This window comes from Siphateles boraxobius, unplaced genomic scaffold, assembly GCF_051911475.1.
Source record: "Siphateles boraxobius isolate OS27281-9 unplaced genomic scaffold, OSU_SipBor_1 257, whole genome shotgun sequence".
Lineage (NCBI taxonomy): Eukaryota > Metazoa > Chordata > Actinopteri > Cypriniformes > Leuciscidae > Siphateles > Siphateles boraxobius.
Genome location: NW_027508873.1, coordinates 183,477 through 203,374, shown reverse-complemented (window position 1 = coordinate 203,374; position 19,898 = coordinate 183,477). Strand labels below are relative to the sequence as shown.

Below are 19,898 nucleotides of genomic sequence, written 5' to 3'. Positions count from 1 at the left end.
ACTAAATCTGTAGCCGGCGCTTCAGCTCGGAGTGTGTGTGCAGCACCTGTGGAGATGAACACACCTATTACCAACACAACGACATTATACAATATACCAATAATATCAACACCAATGCTAAAAACAGGGCATATCTGCAACTTCATAAATAAAAACTATACACAAATTATGCATAATAAATTAGTCAAAGAACGGATTTACATTTTTATTTCCTGTTAATGTATTACGTTCGTGACCTATTACTATTTTTAATTCCATTAAAGTATTTTAGGTCACACTATATATTAGGTGTCCTTTACTATGTACTTGCATCAAAAAATAAGTACAATGTACTTATAGTGTTCAAACTGTATTGCAAAACACTTTTGCTCTTAAGGAATATACGGGTAAGGAAAAGGTTTGTTTATGGGGAGGTTTACGGTGTAAGAGAAGCTCAACAGTGTGAATATAGATCTGATTACAGAGATTAATTACAGCTGTAATAACATGCAGCTATTTTAAAATATATAAGTACATTGTTAAAATGTACACAATGAGTGCATTGTATCAAATGATTAATTTAAATGTTTGTACAAAGTAGTTAAACACCTAATATAAAGTGGGGCTGTAGTTTTTGATGCTCATTTACACTTATGAAGTTTCCATGATTAATACATTTATGAAATATGATATTTTCATTGAATATTTTAGTCCTAACCACAAATTATGGGAAAATAAGTTACCTTTGAATTTCATATGAATTCAATGTCCATATTCCTCTTTACTAGAACTTCTAAATCATACCAAAATAGTTAGTTATAAATTAGTTATAAAATAAGTGGCCGCTGGTCTGAGAGTTCTGCGACTCCACGCTCTTCTCTCTGAGTCTGTGTGTGTGTGTGTGTGTGTGTGTGTGTGTGTGTGTGTGTGTGTGTGTGTGTGTGTGTGTGAGTTCTGCGACTCCACACTTCTGCTCTTGTCAGACACTCAGCTTCTCAAACCAGCCTCTTCTCTCTGACCTGAGTGAGTGTGTGAAAGTGAGAGAGTGAGTGGTGTGTGTGAGTGAGTGAGAGAGTGAGTGTGTGAGAGTGGTGTGTGTTTGTGAGTGAGTGTGTGAGAGTGAGTGAGAGTGTGAGAGTGAGTGGTGTGTGTGAGTGAGTGTGTGAGTGTGCGAGAGAGAGTGTGAAAGTGAGAGAGTGGTGTGTGTCAGTGAGTGAGTGAGTGTGAGTGAGAGTGTGAGTGAGAGTGTGGAGTGAGAGTGTGGAGTGAGAGTGTGGAGTGAGTGTGTGGAGTGAGTGTGTGGAGTGAGTGTGTGAGTGAGTGTGTGAGTGAGTGTGTGAGTGAGTGTGTGAGTGAGTGTGTGAGTGAGTGTGTGAGTGAGTGTGTGAGTGAGTGTGTGAGAGTGTGAAAGTGAGTGAGTGGAGAGTGTGAAAGTGAGAGTGAGTGAGTGGTGTGTGTGTCAGTGAGTGAGAGAGTGAGTGTGTGAGTGAGTGAGTGAGTGTGAGAGGGAGTGTGAGAGTGTGAGAGAGTGAGTGTGAAAGTGAGAGTGAGTGAGTGGTGTGTGTGTCAGTGAGTGAGATAATGAGTGTGTGAGTGATTGAGTGAGAGAGTGAATGTGAGAGAGTGAGTGTGAGTGAGTGTGAAAGTGAGTGAGTGTGAAAGTGAGTGGTGTGTGTGTCAGTGAGTGAGAGAGTGAGTGAGTGTGAGAGTGAGTGTGAGAGTGAGTGAGTGTGAGAGAGTGAGTGGAGAGTGTGAAAGTGAGAGTGAGTTAGTGGTGTGTGTCAGTGAGTGAGAGAGTGAGTGTGTGAGTGAGTCTGAGAGTGAGTGAGTGTGAGAGAGTGAGTGTGAGAGAGTGAGTGTGAGAGAGAGTGAGTGTGAGAAAGTGAGTGTGAGAGTGAGTGTGAGTGAGTGAGTGTGAGAGTGAGTGTGAGTGAGTGAGTGTGAGAGAGTGAGTGTGAGAGAGTGAGTGTGAGAGAGTGAGTGTGAGAGAGTGAGTGTGAGAGTGAGTGTGAGTGTGAGAGTGAGTGAGTGAGTGTGAGTGTGAGTGAGTGAGTGTGAGAGAGTGAGTGAGAGAGTGAGTGTGAGAGTGAGTGAGTGTGAGAGAGTGAGTGTGAGAGTGAGTGAGTGTGAGAGTGAGTGAGTGTGAGAGTGAGTGAGTGTGAGAGTGAGTGAGTGTGAGAGAGTGAGTGTGAGAGAGTGAGTGTGAGAGTGAGTGAGTGAGTGAGTGAGAGAGTGAGTGAGTGTGAGAGTGAGTGAGTGAGTGAGTGAGTGTGAGAGTGAGTGAGTGTGAGTGTGAGTGAGTGAGTGAGTGAGTGTGAGAGTGAGTGTGAGAGAGTGAGTGTGAGTGAGTGTGAGAGAGTGAGTGTGAGAGAGTGAGTGTGAGAGAGTGAGTGTGAGAGAGTGAGTGTGAGTGTGAGAGTGAGTGAGTGAGTGTGAGAGAGTGAGTGAGTGTGAGAGAGTGAGTGAGTGTGAGAGAGTGAGTGAGTGAGTTTGAAAGTGAGAGTGAGTGAGTGGTGTGTGTGTCACTGAGTGAGTGTGAGAGTGAGTGAGAGTGAAAGTGAGAGTGAGTGTGAGAGTGAGTGTGAGAGTGAGTGTGAGAGTGAGTGTGAGAGAGTGAGTGTGAGTGTGAAAGTGAGAGTGAGTGTGAGAGTGTGAGAGTGAGTGTGAGAGAGTGAGTGAGTGTGAGAGAGTGAGTGAGTGTGAGAGAGTGAGTGAGTGTGAGAGAGTGAGTGAGTGTGAGAGAGTGAGTGAGTGAGTTTGAAAGTGAGAGTGAGTGAGTGGTGTGTGTGTCACTGAGTGAGTGTGAGAGTGAGTGTGAGTGAGTGAGTGAGAGAGTGAGTGTGAGAGTGAGTGTGAGTGAGTGAGTGTGAAAGTGAGAGTGAGTGTGAGTGTGTGTGAGTGGGAGTGTGTGGGAGTGTGAGTGTGTGTAAGTGTGAGGACTAACCCCGGACGGAGAGGCGCTCATTCATGCACTGACACACACACACACAAACGATAACTCTCATGTGGGACGAGGCTACAGTTTGAATGATCAGCACATCAGGAAAAATTGACAAATCGCTGCAGGAAGTGCAAGAGAAAACCTTCAGACCGAATTCAGACACTTGTTTATGAACATGCGTTACAAGTGTGTGTGAAAGCAGGAGGTCACTGAGTGTGTGTCTGAACTCTCACTGATATGAACATTACTGATCCGACATCAAAGATTAACTGTAGAAACCGCAACGTGAGATATAACCCAGGCATTTAATTCTCTCTCACACACACACACACACAGCTTGTATTGACAATAAAACAGCAGAATGCAGATTCCTCCTAATGTTTTTACTGACACGGTGATTGATTGACAGGTCTGTGTTGGAAGGTCGAGTAAAATCCCAGAGGTTTAAATGCGACTGTGCAACTTGCACACATTCTCTCTCTCTGTGTCTCTCACACACACACACACACACACACACACACACACACACACACACACACACACACACACACACACACACACTCTCGGCTCTCAGTCTCTCTCACTCACCCACCCACACACACTCTCTCGGCTCTCAGTCTCTCTCACGCACACACACTTTAACACACACAGTAAAAGAAAAGAAAGGCACAGGCGAGCTGTCAGGGTGTCGTTCGTGAAGTGAGAAAATGGCATATACAAAAATAACCTCTAGAATACAATTTACAAAAAGCATTAATACAATCTCCAGCCCGCGGCGTCTGAAGTGGCAGATACACACCTGCCGATACACAGGAAGAACGGCGGGAGAAAAGGAAAACACAACCCTGAAAACGCTTGTTCTAACAGGAGGGCAAATAAATTACAGTTCGAGGTTCACGTGACGGGGTTCATGCACAGATGTCTTACATCGCATTAATATATTCAGTGATAGTAGATTTGCATCATTATTATTTACCGCTCGCCTGAACACGCAGAAGACAGTTCACAGTCACGACTAAACTACTGCAGAAGATGCACGAGTGACGTCCGGGGCCGCAGGAATAAGGCATGTTTCTGTTCGCAGCGAGAGCTTTAGCACCAACACAGTCCATGGCAGCGGCAGCACTACAGCAGTGCATCATGGGAGATTATCTTGGGAGCTTTCTGATTGTGTAAGTCAGAGATGAGGGCGCAGAGTCTTCGACGCCCATCACTGATAGAGAGTGTGTGAGGAGAGTCACGTCCATTCCGACGGAGGATCCCGAGGGCCTTTTGGATGAGAGCAGCGGCTGCCGAATCCTGGCAGACACACACACACACACACAATTGGATGAGAGAACCGGCAATACACACTTGAGGAGCTTTCGTCTGCTCAGTCACTCACCGATCTCGGTCCTTTTCTCCTTCGGGACGGTCGCGAGCAAATCTGGAGTCTTGCCGTTCTTGTGCTCGGCATCTAGAGAAAGAAAAACAGAGATGAATCACGAACACACAGCCAATCAAACGCCTCCGTCACGATGGGAGAAACGCGTCTCTTTGGCCTGTGTTTAGCAGGAGATTCTAATGCGTTCTCATGTTGATGCTACAAACGTGTCATAATATAAATAATCCGGGCAGTGATTGGCTTGTCGTTTGGTACCAAATTTCAATGCCTAAGGGGTTAATCTCGTCAACGTCAGTTAGCTAATGAGCATGATTGGCTGCAGGAGGCATTAAGGTAAAACACTAGTTTACGCACACACATGAGGAACAGGCCTATAGAAGGTTGAAATATCTACTTTTAAACAAACCAATTGGAACCGAAAGCAAATACTCTGATTATGTAATCCAGATGAAAGGGGCATTTCCCTCAATAGTTCACTATAGGGACGTCCCGCGTGACATCACGCCATTTGGAGCAGCCATCTTGACGGAATAGAAATGCTATACCGCCGGTGATAATACAGCTCGTCGCAAAATATTTCTATCAAGCCCGAGCGATGCTGTGCAGTTGGATGCGATCAGATACGTGATCATGCAAAAGGAATGTCTTTATACCTTATCCCAAAAGAAACAAAACAGAGAAACAAGTGGTTGGCGGCAATAAACAGGCAAAACGCTGATGACGGTGTTACTGTTTGGCTTCCAACTCATTTATGCATTTGGCAGACGCTTTCATCCAAAACTCAACACACGCGGCTTTGCAGTCTTCATTTTGGATCAGGTAAGTTGTCCCCTCGAAGGCTAATGAATGATTTCTCTGAGTTCGGGATCAAATGTTATAAATCCACTGTTGCCCTCGAAATCTGCAATGTTTGTTTGCATTACCAAGCATTCAGCATAACATAAGCTTGTCTTAGCCGGACACATCAGGCTCCCAATTTTACGATATATACTGTATATTTTGTGTTTGTTGCTTTAAACAGAAAATCATTTGTTAATCAAACGTTTAGCTGTCGCCCTTTTTGATAGAACTATTGTGCATTTTTTTTCACGGTTCTAAGGGTGTATGGGTTGACTACATTTTTCTATGTTTTTTTTGTAGCAGTGAAAAAAAAACTACCAACATAAGCTAGAAACAGTGGCCCACCCCTAATAATAGATCCATTGCCACTGAGTAGCTGACGGATGTATTCCGTCAAAATGGCTGACACGCGGCTAGGGGTCACGTGACTGGGAGATCCCTATACTATACACCGCAACATCCTCTCTGCAGCAACACTGACTCAGAAAACACTAGTTTATTAATAAAAAATTAACATGTCTTCTTTCTTTTACCCCCCGACACATTCTTAATCTTTAGGATTCTTTAGCCACTGGTTTGCATAAGCTTTATGTGCGCTTCAGCACAAGGCGTTCATCTCCATTATAAAATTCATGTTATGAATTTAGGGACCATTTTCAACTGAAAACTTTTAATGCGTTCTGGTCGTTCATTTACACGACAGTAGCGTTTAGTGGCCTGAGAACGCACACTTTCAAAATAAAAGTCTACAGGAAGTCCTTCTGAACAGTTAGGGTTACTTCCTGTTCTCTACCTCCATACAGTCGTTCTGAGTGAGAATCATTTGCCAGACCTGACCAATATCAAAGAAAATAAATCATGTGCAATATTGTGTGACGCACCGGTGTTTGGAGAAGCAGCAGGAGTGTGTGTGTCTCCGGATCCCTGTGAAGGAGAGAGCAGACGGTTACAGGTGTGTTTCTCACAGGTGTGTGTGTGTGTGTGTGTGTGTGTGTGTGTGTGTGTGTGTGTGTGTGTGTGTGTGTGTCCGGATCCCTGTGAAGGAGAGAGCAGACGGTTACAGGTGTGTTTGTTTCAGTGCCGGCTCCAGCAGAAGGGCAGGTGTGTGTCTCTCGTGTGTGTGTGTGTGTGTGTGTGTGGGTGTGTCTCTCTCGTGTGTGTGTCTCAGCTGTGTGTGTTTGTGCCTCTCGTGTGTGTGTGTGTGTGTGCGCGTCTCAGCTGTGTATGTCTCAGGTGTGTGTGTGTGTGTCTCTCGTATGTGTGTGTGTGTGTGTGTCTCAGGTGTGCCTGTCTCAGCTGTGTGTCTCTCTCAGGTGTGTGTGTGTGTCTCTCAGGTGTGTGAGGGTGGGTGTGTCTCTCAGGTGTGTGTGTGTCTCACCTGCGGCTCGTCTGAAGCGGCTCCGGCCGGCGGTTCGTCTGAAGCATCTGGAGGAACAGGTAGAGAAACACACCGTTATAACATGAGCTCTGATGATGCGTTATTCCCCACTGACGACATGTGAAGCTGCTGATGAACCTTTAATGACCATCAGTGATCAACTCACTGTAAACTCACCAAATCAACATAAGACACACACGCTGCTGAGATTCACCCAGAAACACACACACACACACACTAAACCACTGAGAACGCTGGGAAACAAGCTTTCATTCTCCATAAAAGCAGCTGCAGTCTTTTAGACTCTATAATGATCACGTCAGTCGCTGCGGGGCTCAACGGAGAGCTGAGATTCACTGTGTGTGAAAGAGTGTGACTGTGTGAAAGAGTGTGAGTGAGGGAGTGTCATTACACTGGTGTTCACCTAGAGTCACCGGACAAAACTAACAGTTAATAAAGTGACAGAAGTAAATCTCCACTGTCTGAACTTTGAGCAGTGTCACAGAATCCTCTTCACGACTGAAGCAGGAAGTGATGCGCTGCACGTGTGACTCAAAGCCTCAGCTGCCGTCATGTGGCTGAAGAGAGACACGCACCTGTGGCCATTAGGAAGGACTCAGCGGTTCTCTCAGGAAGAGGAGGAGGAGAATCGTCACTGCCGTCACAGTCTGAGGCAGAAAGAGCATCGTTACCAACCACAGCACACACTCTCACACGCAGACCATCCCGAGCGTTTTCCCAGAGTAGCGCAGAAGACAAAAGCCCCGATCGACCCATAAGAGTCAAGAACACACTCCCATCATGCCTTCAGCCCCACACCCTTTTGAGTGACTAACACTAGACAGGCAGCAGCTTAGAGGCAAAAGAGAACTGCATTTGATCAGGTGACCTGAAGACACCAGAAGCATCTCTGTACACACACACACAGGCATCCACTTCCTAAAGACCGACACTCTTAACACCATCAAACCTCAATCTCATTCTGTCTGTGAACTCTGACTCAACGTGACACACACTACTGCCACTCATCACGTCTGTGTGACATCACTGGCCACTAGCCTGATCAATGAGAGTCACATGACTGGAAGGAAGTGAGAACCAAGAAAGGAAGCAGACGGATGAGTGTGTTAGGAGACGTGATATCATACCTGACGCGGTGTGTGTGGGGAGACGAGGGATCGTACCTGACGCGGTGTGGTACGTACCTGACGCGGTGTGTGTGGGGACACGAGGGATCATACCTGACGCGGTGTGTGTGGGGACACGAGGGATCATACCTGACGCGGTGTGTGTGAGGAGACGAGGGATCGTACCTGAGGCGGTGTGTGCGAGGAGACGAGGGATCGTACCTGAGGCGGTGTGTGTGAGGAGACGAGGGATCGTACCTGAGGTGGTGTGTGTGAGGAGACGAGGGTTCATACCTGAGGCGGTGTGTGTGAGGAGACGAGGGATCATACCTGACGCGGTGGGTGTGAGGAGACGAGGGATCATACCTGAGGCGGTATGTGTGAGTAGACGAAGGATCGTTCCTGACGCGGTGTGCGTGAGGAGACGAGGGTTCATACCTGAGGCGTTGTGTGTGGGGAGACGAGGGTTCATACCTGAGGCGATGTGTGTGGGGAGACGAGGGATCATACCTGACGCGGTGGGTGTGAGGAGACGAGGGATCATACCTGAGGCGGTATGTGTGAGTAGACGAAGGATCGTTCCTGACGCGGTGTGCGTGAGGAGACGAGGGATCGTACCTGAGGCGGTGTGTGTGGGGAGACGAGGGATAGTACCTGAGGCGGTGTGTGTGAGGAGACGAGGGATCGTACCTGATGCGGTGTGTGTGGGGAGACGAGGGATAGTACCTGAGGCGTTGTGTGTGGGGAGACGAGGGATAGTACCTGAGGCGCTGTGTGTGAGGAGACGAGGGATCGTACCTGACGCAGTGTGTTTGGGGAGAAGAGGGATCATACCTGACGAGGTGTGTGTGGGGAGAAGAGGGATCATACCTGACGAGGTGTGTGTGGGGAGAAGAGGGATCATACCTGACGAGGTGTGTGTGGGGAGAAGAGGGATCATACCTGACGAGGTGTGTGTGGAGAGAAGAGGGATCATACCTGACGAGGTGGGTGTGAGGAGACGAGGGATCATACCTGAGGCGGTATGTGTGAGTAGACGAAGGATCGTTCCTGACGCGGTGTGCGTAAGGAGACGAGGGATCGTACCTGACGCGGTGTGCGTGGGGAGACGAGGGATCGTACCTGAGGCGGTGTGTGTGGGGAGACGAGGGATAGTACCTGAGGCGGTGTGTGTGAGGAGACGAGGGATCGTACCTGATGCGGTGTGTGTGGGGAGACGAGGGATAGTACCTGAGGCGGTGTGTGTGGGGAGACGAGGGATAGTACCTGAGGCGGTGTGTGTGAGGAGACGAGGGATCGTACCTGACGCAGTGTGTTTGGGGAGAAGAGGGATCATACGTGACGAGGTGTGTGTGGGGAGAAGAGGGATCATACCTGACGAGGTGTGTGTGGGGAGAAGAGGGATCATACCTGACGAGGTGTGTGTGGAGAGAAGAGGGATCATACCTGACGAGGTGTGTGTGAGGAGACGAGGGATCATACCTGAAGCGGTGTGTGTGGGAAGACGAGGCATCGTACCTGAGGCCGTGTGTGTGGGGAGACGAGGGATCATACCTGAGGTGGTGTGTGTGGGGAAACGAAGCATCGTTCCTGAGGCGGTGTGTGTGGGGAGACGAGGGATCATACCTGACGCGGTGGGTGTGAGGAGACGAGGGATCATACCTGAGGCGGTATGTGTGAGTAGACGAAGGATCGTTCCTGACGCGGTGTGCGTGAGGAGACGAGGGATCGTACCTGACGCGGTGTGCGTGGGGAGACGAGGGATCGTACCTGAGGCGGTGTGTGTGGGGAGACGAGGGATAGTACCTGAGGCGGTGTGTGTGAGGAGACAAGGGATCGTACCTGATGCGGTGTGTGTGGGGAGACGAGGGATAGTACCTGAGGCGGTGTGTGTGGGGAGACGAGGGATAGTACCTGAGGCGGTGTGTGTGAGGAGACGAGGGATCGTACCTGACGCAGTGTGTTTGGGGAGAAGAGGGATCATACGTGACGAGGTGTGTGTGGGGAGAAGAGGGATCATACCTGACGAGGTGTGTGTGGGGAGAAGAGGGATCATACCTGACGAGGTGTGTGTGAGGAGACGAGGGATCATACCTGAAGCGGTGTGTGTGGGAAGACGAGGCATCGTACCTGAGGCGGTGTGTGTGGGGAGACGAGGGATCATACCTGAGGCGGTGTGTGTGGGGAAACGAAGCATCGTTCCTGAGGCGGTGTGTGTGGGGAGACGAGGGATCATACCTGACGCGGTGTGTGTGGGGAGACGAGGGATCGTACCTGACGCGGTGTGTGTGGGGAGACGAGGGATCGTACCTGACGCGGTGTGTGTGGGGAGACGAGGGATCGTACCTGAGGCGGTGTGTGTGAGGAGACGAGGGATCGTACCTGAGGCGGTGTGTGTGAGGAGACGAGGGTTCATACCTGAGGCGGTGTGTGTGAGGAGACGAGGGATCATACCTGAGGCGGTGTGTGTGGGGAGACAAGGCATCGTACCTGACGCGGTGTGTGTAGGGAGACGATGGATCGTACCTGAGGCGGTGTGTGTGGGTAGACGAGGGATCGTGACTGAGGCGGTGTGTGTGAGGAGACTAGGGATCGTGCCTGAGGCGGTGTGTGTGAGGAGACTAGGGATCGTGCCTGAAGCGGTGTGTGTGAGGAGACTAGGGATCGTGCCTGAGGCGGTGTGTGTGAGGAGACGAGGGATCGTACCTGAGGCGGTGTGTGTTAGGAGACGAGGGATCGTACCTAAGGCAGTGTGTGTGGGGAGACGAGGGATCGTACCTGAGGCGGTGTGTGTGGGGAGACGAGGGATCGTGCCTGAGGCGGTGTGTGTGAGGAGACGAGGGATCGTGCCTGAAGCGGTGTGTGTGAGGAGACGAGGGATCGTACCTGAGGCGGTGTGTGTGGGGAGACGAGGGATCGTGCCTGAGGCGGTGTGTGTGAGGAGACGAGGGATCGTGCCTGAGGCGGTGTGTGTGAGGAGACGAGGGATCGTGCCTGAGGCGGTGTGTGTGGGGAGACGAGGGATCGTGCCTGAGGCGGTGTGTGTGAGGAGACGAGGGATCGTACCTGAGGCGGTGTGTGTGGAGAGACGAGGGTGTGTGTGAGGAGACGAGGGATCGTACCTGAGGCGGTGTGTGTGAGGAGACGAGGGATCGTACCTGAGGCGGTGTGTGTGAGGAGACGAGGGATCGTACCTGAGGCGGTGTGTGTGGGGAGAAGAGGGATCATACCTGACGAGGTGTGTGTGAGGAGACGAGGGCTCGTACCTGAGGCGGTGTGTGTGGGAAGAGGAGGGATCATACCTGAGGCGGTGTGTGTGGGAAGACGAGGGATCGTACCTGACGCGGTGTGTGTGGGGAGACGAGGGATCATACCTGAGGCGGTGTGTGTGAGGATACGAGGGATCGTACCTGACGCGGTGTGGGGAGACGAGGGATCGTACCTGACGTTATTCCATCATTCCTGAGGTGTGCGTGCGAGGAGACGAGGGATCGTACCTGACGTTATTCCATCATTCCTGAGGTGTGCGTGCGAGGAGACGAGGGATCGTACCTGAGGTGGTGTGTGTGAGGAGACGAAGGATCATACCTGACACGGTGTGTGTGGGGAGACGAGGGATCGTACTTGAGGCGGTGTGTGTGAGGAGACGAGGGATCGTACCTGAGGCGGTGTGAGTGAGGAGACGAGGGATCGTACCTGAGGCGGTGTGTGTGAGGAGACGAGGGATCATACCTGAGGCGGTGTGAGTGAGGAGACGAGGGATCGTACCTGAGGCGGTGTGTGTGAGGAGACTCTGGCCAGCGATGGACATCGGTGTGACTCTGCGTGGGACTCGATCGCTCTGCTGCACTGCTGGTACCACTGAGATCCCAGAGCGAGTGTCGTCAGGGGAGTCGGAGTGCAGTGGGTTGGTGAAGCTCAGCGCGGTTCTGGTGGGAACAGCAGGACTGGGCGATTGCTCGGCTCTGGCGGGACTGGACCGGGCCGGACTCCTCTCGCCCCTCAGAGGCAGGTGATCAGGCCGTGGCGGGTCGCTCTCCTCACACTGGGAGCTGCTGCTGGTGTCGGAGCGCTTGAAGGCGTGCGACCGCTGAAGAACGCTGTTCCCCTCGAAGCTGATCGGGCCCTCCTGCAACGGGACCTTCTTGATCTCGATGCTCAGCTTGCGCTCCAGACGCCGGTCCTCGGGGGGGGACGCTGGCCTGCTGCTGTAGTTCTCGTTGAGGTCGGGCTTCTGCTCCAGCACGTGCAGGATGGGTTTGGGATGGTAGCGGTCGTTGTCCTGCCGCGCATGTGTGACCGTGGGGAAGGCGGAGGGCGGAGACGGTGTGAGGATGGGCGGCACCGGGAGCGGCTCCGGAGGCTGCAGAATCTCCTCCTTCACGTCGCCCTCCGGATTACTGAGAGAGGAAAACATGAGCTTTATCTCTGATCACATGGGTTACATCAAACATGTTCTCAAAATATTTCAAATTAATCAAAAACAAAAACCCACATTATGTGAAACAAGTATCTTCAGTTTCAGATGGTCTGAAGTTCACGGAGTTCAAGGGTTGATTCTTACCTGCGGATACGGGGCGGTTTGGGAGGCGGCGAATCCCATCTTTCCTCGTCTGAATTCTGACCGAGTTTTTCTGGGCTGCCCTCTTCCTGTGGTCGGAGAGAGACTGTGAGTGTGTGTGTGTGTGTGTGTGTGTGTGTGAAAAGGAGTAAGTGAGGATTGCTTAGGTAGCTAGCTTGAAGCCAATGGGACTGTCAGTAAGAACAGGTCCAGTCTAGTCAACTCAGGTATGGAAGTCATTATTACACATCCAAACAGGTATTGTATGTGTCTGTATGTATGTGTGTGTGTGTGTGGTTAACGGTCATTTACGCACACGCAGAAAAAACAAAGAAAGTAGAAAAAACTTGGTCCTCTGCACAGTACATACATGTGCAACAGGGGGAAGAAGCTGTGGGCACAGGTGAAGCTAATAAAGCCTGATAGGGTCCTAATTGGCTTGATTGGGTGGGTGGAGCTAGAGGTTAACAGGGAAATGAACAGGATAAGAGGGCTGTGGCTCTTGCTTTGAGGATGCAGCTTAAGGTGGGCATACACTGTACGATTTTGAGCCGAAGTCTGACTTGTGCGACTTTTTCAGGTCGGGACGACTTTCAGCTTTGTCGCGTGTCATTTGTCGTGCAGTGTTCGTGCCGTGTATGCTGATTTATATAACAAGGATGGTGATGGCACAGTGGATAAGACACATGCCTCTGGTGTGAGAGCTCCGGGTTCGAATCCACTGTGAGACACCAATGTGTCCCTGAGCAAGACACTTAACCCCTAGTTGCTCCAGAGGCGTGCGACCTCTGACATATATAGCAATTGTAAGTCGCTTTGGATGAAAGCGTCAGCTAAATGAATAAATGTAAATGTAAACATTTTATTCCAAAAAACATGGCGAAAATCATATTTTTAAGGCTATTGGCAGTATATTCTGATTTACAGGATAACAAAAGTAGATATCCATAAGTCCCTCTGTAATTTTTTCCCCATCTAATATGTGAACACAATGAAAAACTAATTTTGAACCTGGCTTTATCCAATACTCAGATTTCGTTTTTTAAAAGATATGCAAATTAGCACATATTTAATTAGATAATGCATCATTTGCATATTTAAACATTAAATTACAGAAAACTTGTAATAATTTTTTTTCTCCTCTTAATGTAGGTAATCAACTGGCAAAGTTTCATGGTGATATCTGCAAGTTAAAAAAATTACCCTATTCACCTGTAGTGTCTCGCCTTAATTTGTTAAACAATGTCCATGTTAAACAAACTGTTTTTGAAATAAAGCTGTCTTGACTAATTATTGCACTGTTCGAAAATATTTTAGACTGTAAATAATTTTAATTATAGGCCTATAATTCATTGTAATCGACCTAAATCATCTTAATTTTGATAGCTGATGCTTGTTTTGACAATATCTCTGGCGCAACCCGGCACGAGGGTTTATCGCACATATTTCACACGTATAGTGTGAGCAGTCGCAGCTCGACGTTCGGACCGTATAGTGTGAGCACATAAATCCTGAACTTTAGCTTTACATCGCATGTGATCTACTCGTTCAGTTTGATTAGGTACCTTGCTGTAATTGCACAGACACAAAAACTTCACCAGAGTGTGAGTGTGTGTGTCTCACCATCCCGTCTGTGAGCTCAGAGTTAGTCGGACTCTCCAGAAGCATCAGTTGTTTCTCAAAGAGTTGTGCAATGGCTCGATGAACCAGCTCGTACTGCTCCTGTCATACAGAGGGAGGTTAGAGGTCAGAGGCGTGAACGCAAAGTTTTTATTTAATACACTGAGCCTGTAAGTTATTGTGTGTGAGGTGTTTATTTACTTTGGTCTGAACTGCAGAATGCCGCTGCGTCCTCATCTCCTGAATCAGCTGGAACACGTTAAAATCTTCAGGAATTCTCTGCAAAAAACACAGTGATATCATCACTTCAGCGGCAGACTCAAGTGTGTGTGTGAGACAGTGTGTGCATATGTGTGTGTGCGTGCATGCATATATGTGTGTGTGTGTGTGTGTGTGTGATTGTGTGCGTGCGTGCATATATGTGTGTGTGTGTGTGCGTGCATATGTGTGTGTGTGTGCGTTACCCCAGCTTTCAGCAGGTTCCAGGTGTAGTCGATGGCACAGATGGCTCCTGTTCGCCCACAGCCGGCGCTGTCAACACAAACACACACACACACGCAGTCACACACTGATCACACACAGTCATTACATATCAAACTAGTACACACATTATACAGCACAGATCAGAAGGCCATCGCTCGCACTTCTCACCCATCCGCATCTGTTCATCATCATCATCACTAACAGACTCGGGATCAGTTTCTTCCCATCAGCTCCTGAACTCAGACTCTAATATGATATAACCCATTCTGAGCCCATAAACACCTGACTTAAAATCATAGTGAAATCTCAATAGGCAAATCTTGATTTATGTAATATTGTAGTGTTTATTGTGAATGATTTATGTGTTAAATATAGCTGCAAGCAGCCATTACGGGGCCAAGTGCAAAAGCAGACGATAAGACATGCCATCATGGCTGGGAGAGTCAAACCAACTGCAGCAAGGAGAAATTAGAGACATTTTAAGAGGATTTTGGGCAAATGGCTGAAAAATCATATATAAAGTAACTCATAAGATGATTTAATGGTTTATCACTTTCGATCTATAGGTGGCGCAGTTACGAAATCGATGTGATGTGGTCAGAGTGAGGTGACAATGACACATACAAAATTTGGTTCCAAAATGTGAAGGCATTGCAGAGATAAAGCCTGAATAGTCATTTTGGCAGCATGCCTAAAGTTTGATGCTGCGGTATACGAAAACGGTTTTGTCTATCAACACGAAATCCATAACTTTTAGTCGGCACTGTCTGGAGATGATACGATACGATTTTGGCGAAAATCGGACAAACGGTCTAGGAGGAGTTTGAAAAAGTAGGAATAGAATGAAAATCAAGATGGCGGACAGGAAGTTTGGCTAAATACGTCAAACTTGGTATCTATGTTCTCGGCATGACCTAAGGAATCAATTAAAACCAGTGTCATTACAATAGGAAGATTTATTCAAAAGTAATTAGCATTTTTGGAAATTTAATTTTAACTTTTGACCAACAGGTGGCGCTGTCTCGAAATCCTTTGAGTACCTTCAGGGGATGATGCTGGTGGGAAATTCTGAGTTTCATAATGTTACAGCAATGCATTTGTTAAGTATAGCATTTTACATCAAAAACCTGTATTGAAGTCAATGGGAATTTCATGTTTTGTTGTATTATAGCGCCACCAAGAGGCAAAATCCCACAATTTTTTTCATGTGTCCTGAGAATGAGCCCATACATGTGTGCCTAATTTGGTGAAAATATCTAAATTCTCTTCGGAGTTATAGACATTTATATGAAAAAACACGTCAAAAATGACTGACACATGACTTTGATTGAATTTTACTACCCCTTACTATCAATATTTTGGCATTTGGGTTTTAGTTTATTGCCAGCGACCTATGTTTCCAAACTTCTGACGGTGGTTTCGTCTCGATTGGACTAACGGTTTCGAAGATATCGGCAAATGTTTTTTAAGCGCTAAATCAAAACGCTATACAAACCGTAAGGCGAAACCTAGCATGTTTGGTATCTGTGGACTCGGCAAGGATTCAGGAACCTAACGAGATGACTCCAGTGAAAATCAGTCAACCACAGCCAGAGTAATAAGCATTTGAAAAATAAATTTTACCACTAGGTGGCGCTGTTTCGAAACTTCTCAGGCTCCTTCAGGGCATCGTACCGATGACCCATACCGAGTTTCATAACAATTCGTTCATTCGTTCAGAAAATACAGCATTTTATCACATTATTCAAAATGGCCGACAGCCAAAATAGCCGATCTGGGAAAATTGGATATCAGTCGACTCATCGTGACGCCCTGAATCTAAAGAGAACACTTTTATGATTTTTGGACAAAACGTTCAGAAGTTATAAGCAAAAATAGCCATTTTCTGTATCTCCGGACCAGTAGGTGGCGCTGCGCCGAAATGCAGCATGTAGCCTCAGGTCATGCTTGTGATGACATGTACCAAGTTTGGTCTTAATACGATAAAGCGTTGCGGAGATACAGCCTTACGTCTGTTTTTGTAAGCGCTACGTAAAATTTGTTCGTGCGTTTATCCAAAACGGTTTGACGAATCAACATGAATCTAATAACTTTTTGTCGGCATGCTCTGGAGATAATCTGGATCAATTTTCGTGGCAATCGGAGCATCGCCCTAGGAGCAGTTCGAAAAAGTAGTTGTTTTGAACAATTACAAATGGCGGCCATATTTTTATGACGGAAAATGACATCATAGGGTGCAATCGAATCGTCATGAGCTCTGGAATCAGAGGGGAAAATAATTTTGTTGATATGCCTCACGGTTCAAAAGTTATTAGCATAATAAAAGTGAAATTTTGGACAGGTGGTGGCGCTAGAGGAAATGAGTTAGAGACACCAAAATTGATGTATTTAATGTTGGGACTGTCCTCTATCAGAATGTCAAACCAAAACAACTTTTCCGCAAACGGTTCTATGGGCTGCCATAGACGCCCAGTCGGAAGAAGAAGAAGCAGAAGAAGAAGCAGAAGAAGAAGCAGAAGCAGAATTACAATAAGTGCCTCCGCACCTTCGGTGCTTGGCCCCTAATAATCTTGAATCAGAATAAGTTTCTCTTGCAGCATCTCTTCTCTGATGATGTGGGCGGGTCTATAACCTGTCACTCACATGAGATCACCCAATAGCAAAACAACCACAACCATCCAATCCATTCCACAGACACAATCAAGCCCCGCCCACATTTGTTCTTGTTTCACAAACATTTCACTCGATATACGACACTATAGAGGAGAAAAGAGCAGCGCAGTTCCCTTTCTTGCCGTCTTTTACCTAAACCTCAGCCTGTCATTAATCTGTGATTATTACCTATCAGAACGAAGCCGGGGAGAGTCACCGCTACCGTTCATCATAAGAGCATGTGTGTGTCTGTCCGTCTGAGGAACGTCCACATCGGCTCACAATCATTACCAGAGGAAATCAAGACTGCTTGAGGTTAATTAAGAATATATAAGAAGTCTTTCTGAACACAAGACCATCAGACACGAGTGGATCGGATACCTGCAATGGACACAGATGGGAACGTCATCATGCTCCTGATATTCCCTCATCAGAGCGATCATATCCAAGATGGAATCGAATGATGAAGGGACGTCGTGATCCGGCCAGTTCACATAATGGAACTGAGTCACTCTACGGGTTTCCTGAAAGACGAGAGAAACACAGACACTGATACAACAGACAGATGGAGAGAGAGAGACACACACACACACACACACACAGAGAGAGAGACTCACGTGATCAAACTCCACTGCAAGTGTCCGGATGACATAATCCGTCCTTGGCTGCTCAGATTCCTGAAAATCAAACTTTTGTCTTTATTGATTCCTAATGGCTCGTCCCAAATGAGATTTAGTTTTTAGAAGGTTGTTCATGTGGTATTTTAAATGAAGCCCATATCAGAGACTCTGATTACGTCTGAATTACATTCTCAGATCTCCATGAACCTGCTTGAGATGCGGTTTAATGTAAAGAGCACTAACACACGAAACTACTCGTACATAAAAATCTAAAAAAATCTTTAAATCAGATAATAGGAACTAAATTTGTTAGCAAAAAAGTAAATGTTTTCAACCATAATGTGCTGAATTTATTAGAGAAATTTTGAAAAATCACAGTAAGTCTGAGCGCTGCTCACAGTGAGGAGCATTGAGGGGAAAATCAGATACATATTCAATGAAATCCCACATGCGAAAGTTCCTCAGATCACGTTTGGGAAGACTAATGTGGACTCACACAGGAGATCTTGAAGGGGCCGAACGTCACGGGCTCGTCTCCGAACACAGGGAAATAACGCTCACACTTCTTCTGCAGACGAAAGGGAGTGAAGAACATGTTTGTGTCTGTGAACTAGAGCTGGGGAAAAAATAATCTCCTTTTTTGTTTTTTAGAGAGGAGCATTCTGATAAATATGTGCACCATATTCGTTATAATTTTTTATATTTTTCAATATTTAAAGCATGTTTGAATCAATCCATCAAGTGAGTCTATCAATCTTTCTAGTGAGTGAGTGTGAGAGAGAGAGTGAGTGTGAGAGAGAGAGTGAGAGTGAGTGTGAGACTGAATGTGAGAGAGAGTGTGAGAGTGAGTGTGAGTGTGAGAGTGAGACTGAATGTGAGAGTGAGTGTGGTAGTGAGTGTGAGAGTGTGAGAGTGTGAGAGAGTGTGAGAGAGTGTGAGAGTGTGAGAGAGTGTGAGAGAGTGTGAGAGACTGTGAGAGTGAGTGTGAGAGTGAGTGTGAGAGTGAGTGTGGTAGTGAGTGTGAGAGAGTGTGAGAGAGTGTGAGAGTGAGTGTGAGAGACTGTGAGAGTGAGTGTGAGAGAGTGTGAGAGAGTGTCAGTGTGAGAGTGAGTGTGAGAGAGTGTGAGAGTGAGTGTGAGAGAGTGTCAGTGTGAGAGTGAGTGTGAGAGAGTGTGAGAGTGAGACTGAATGTGAGAGTGAGTGTGGTAGTGAGTGTGAGAGTGAGAGAGTGTGAGAGTGAGAGACTGTAAGAGTGAGTGTGAGAGTGAGTGTGGTAGTGAGTGTGAGAGAGTGTGAGAGAGTGTGAGAGAGTGTGAGAGAGTGTGAGAGAGTGTGAGAGAGTGTGAGAGTGAGAGACTGTGAGAGTGAGTGTGAGAGAGTGTGAGAGAATGTCAGTGTGAGAGTGAGTGTGAGAGAGTGTGAGAGTGAGTGTGAGAGAGTGTCAGTGTGAGAGTGAGTGTGAGAGAGTGTGAGAGTGAGACTGAATGTGAGAGTGAGTGTGGTAGTGAGTGTGAGAGTGTGAGAGTGAGTGTGAGAGAGTGTGAGAGAGTGTGAGAGTGAGTGTGAGAGAGTGTGAGAGTGAGTGTGAGAGAGTGTGAGAGAGTGTGAGAGAGTGTGAGAGAGTGTGAGAGTGAGTGTGAGAGAGTGTGAGAGTGAGTGTGAGAGAGTGAGAGTGAGTGTGACAAAGTGTGAGTGAGAGTGTGAGTTCGTGTGAGAGAGTGACAGTGAGTGTGAGAGTGTGAGTGAGTGTGAGTGTGACAGTGAGTGTGAGAGAGTGTGAGAGAGTGTGAGTGTGAGAGAGAGTGAGAATGTGAGTGAGAATGTGAGTGAGAATGTGAGTGAGAATGTGAGTGAGAATGTGAGTGAGAATGTGAGTGAGAATGTGAGTGAGAATGTGAGTGAGAATGTGAGTGAGTGTGAGTGAGTGAGAGTGAGTGAGAGTGAGTGAGAGTGAGTGTGAGAGAGAGTGTGAGAGAGTGTGTGAGAGAGAGTGTGAGAGAGAGTGTGAGAGAGAGTGTGAGAGAGAGAGATTGAGTGTGAGAGAGAGTGTGAGAGAGTGTGTGAGAGTGAGACTGAGTGTGAGAGAGAGTGTGAGAGAGAGTGTGAGTGAGTGAGAGAGTGAGAGTGAGTGTGAGAGTGAGTGTGAGAGAGAGTGTGAGAGAGTGTGTGAGAGTGAGTGTGAGAGTGAGTGTGAGAGTGAGTGTGAGAGTGAGTGTGAGTGAGAGAGTGTGAGTGAGAGAGTGTGAGTGAGAGAGTGTGAGTGAGAGAGTGAGTGTGAGAGTGAGTGTGAGAGAGAGTGTGAGAGAGTGTGTG

At 47.6% G+C, this 19,898-nt stretch overlaps 1 protein-coding gene across 3 annotated transcripts in view; it reads right to left on the bottom strand.

Moving 5' to 3' along the window:
- Nucleotides 1–3,206: 3,206 nt before the first annotated feature.
- ptpn12 (protein tyrosine phosphatase non-receptor type 12) overlaps nt 3,207–19,898 on the bottom strand; it is a 37,012-nt gene continuing 20,320 nt past the window's right edge. The window contains exons 6-19 of one of the 3 annotated variants that reach the window (XR_013207212.1): nt 18,082–18,153; nt 17,583–17,642; nt 17,347–17,489; nt 14,295–14,361; nt 14,032–14,109; nt 13,834–13,932; nt 12,214–12,299; nt 11,418–12,049; nt 7,119–7,190; nt 6,523–6,569; nt 6,026–6,068; nt 4,305–4,376; nt 3,566–4,219; nt 3,207–3,530 (exon numbers count right to left, since the gene is read on the bottom strand). Coding sequence is in view for 2 of the 3 variants with exons in the window: in XM_077244006.1 (XP_077100121.1) it covers nt 4,158–4,219; nt 4,305–4,376; nt 6,026–6,068; nt 6,523–6,569; nt 7,119–7,190; nt 11,418–12,049; nt 12,214–12,299; nt 13,834–13,932; nt 14,032–14,109; nt 14,295–14,361; nt 17,347–17,489; nt 17,583–17,642; nt 18,082–18,153 (1,533 nt within the window). In the remaining variant the exon portion in view is untranslated. Of the gene's footprint in view, nt 4,220–4,304; nt 4,377–6,025; nt 6,069–6,522; nt 6,570–7,118; nt 7,191–11,417; nt 12,050–12,213; nt 12,300–13,833; nt 13,933–14,031; nt 14,110–14,294; nt 14,362–17,346; nt 17,490–17,582; nt 17,643–18,081; nt 18,154–19,898 lie in introns of all 3 variants that reach the window. The other 2 variants (XM_077244006.1, XM_077244007.1) reach the window with 2 other exon arrangements.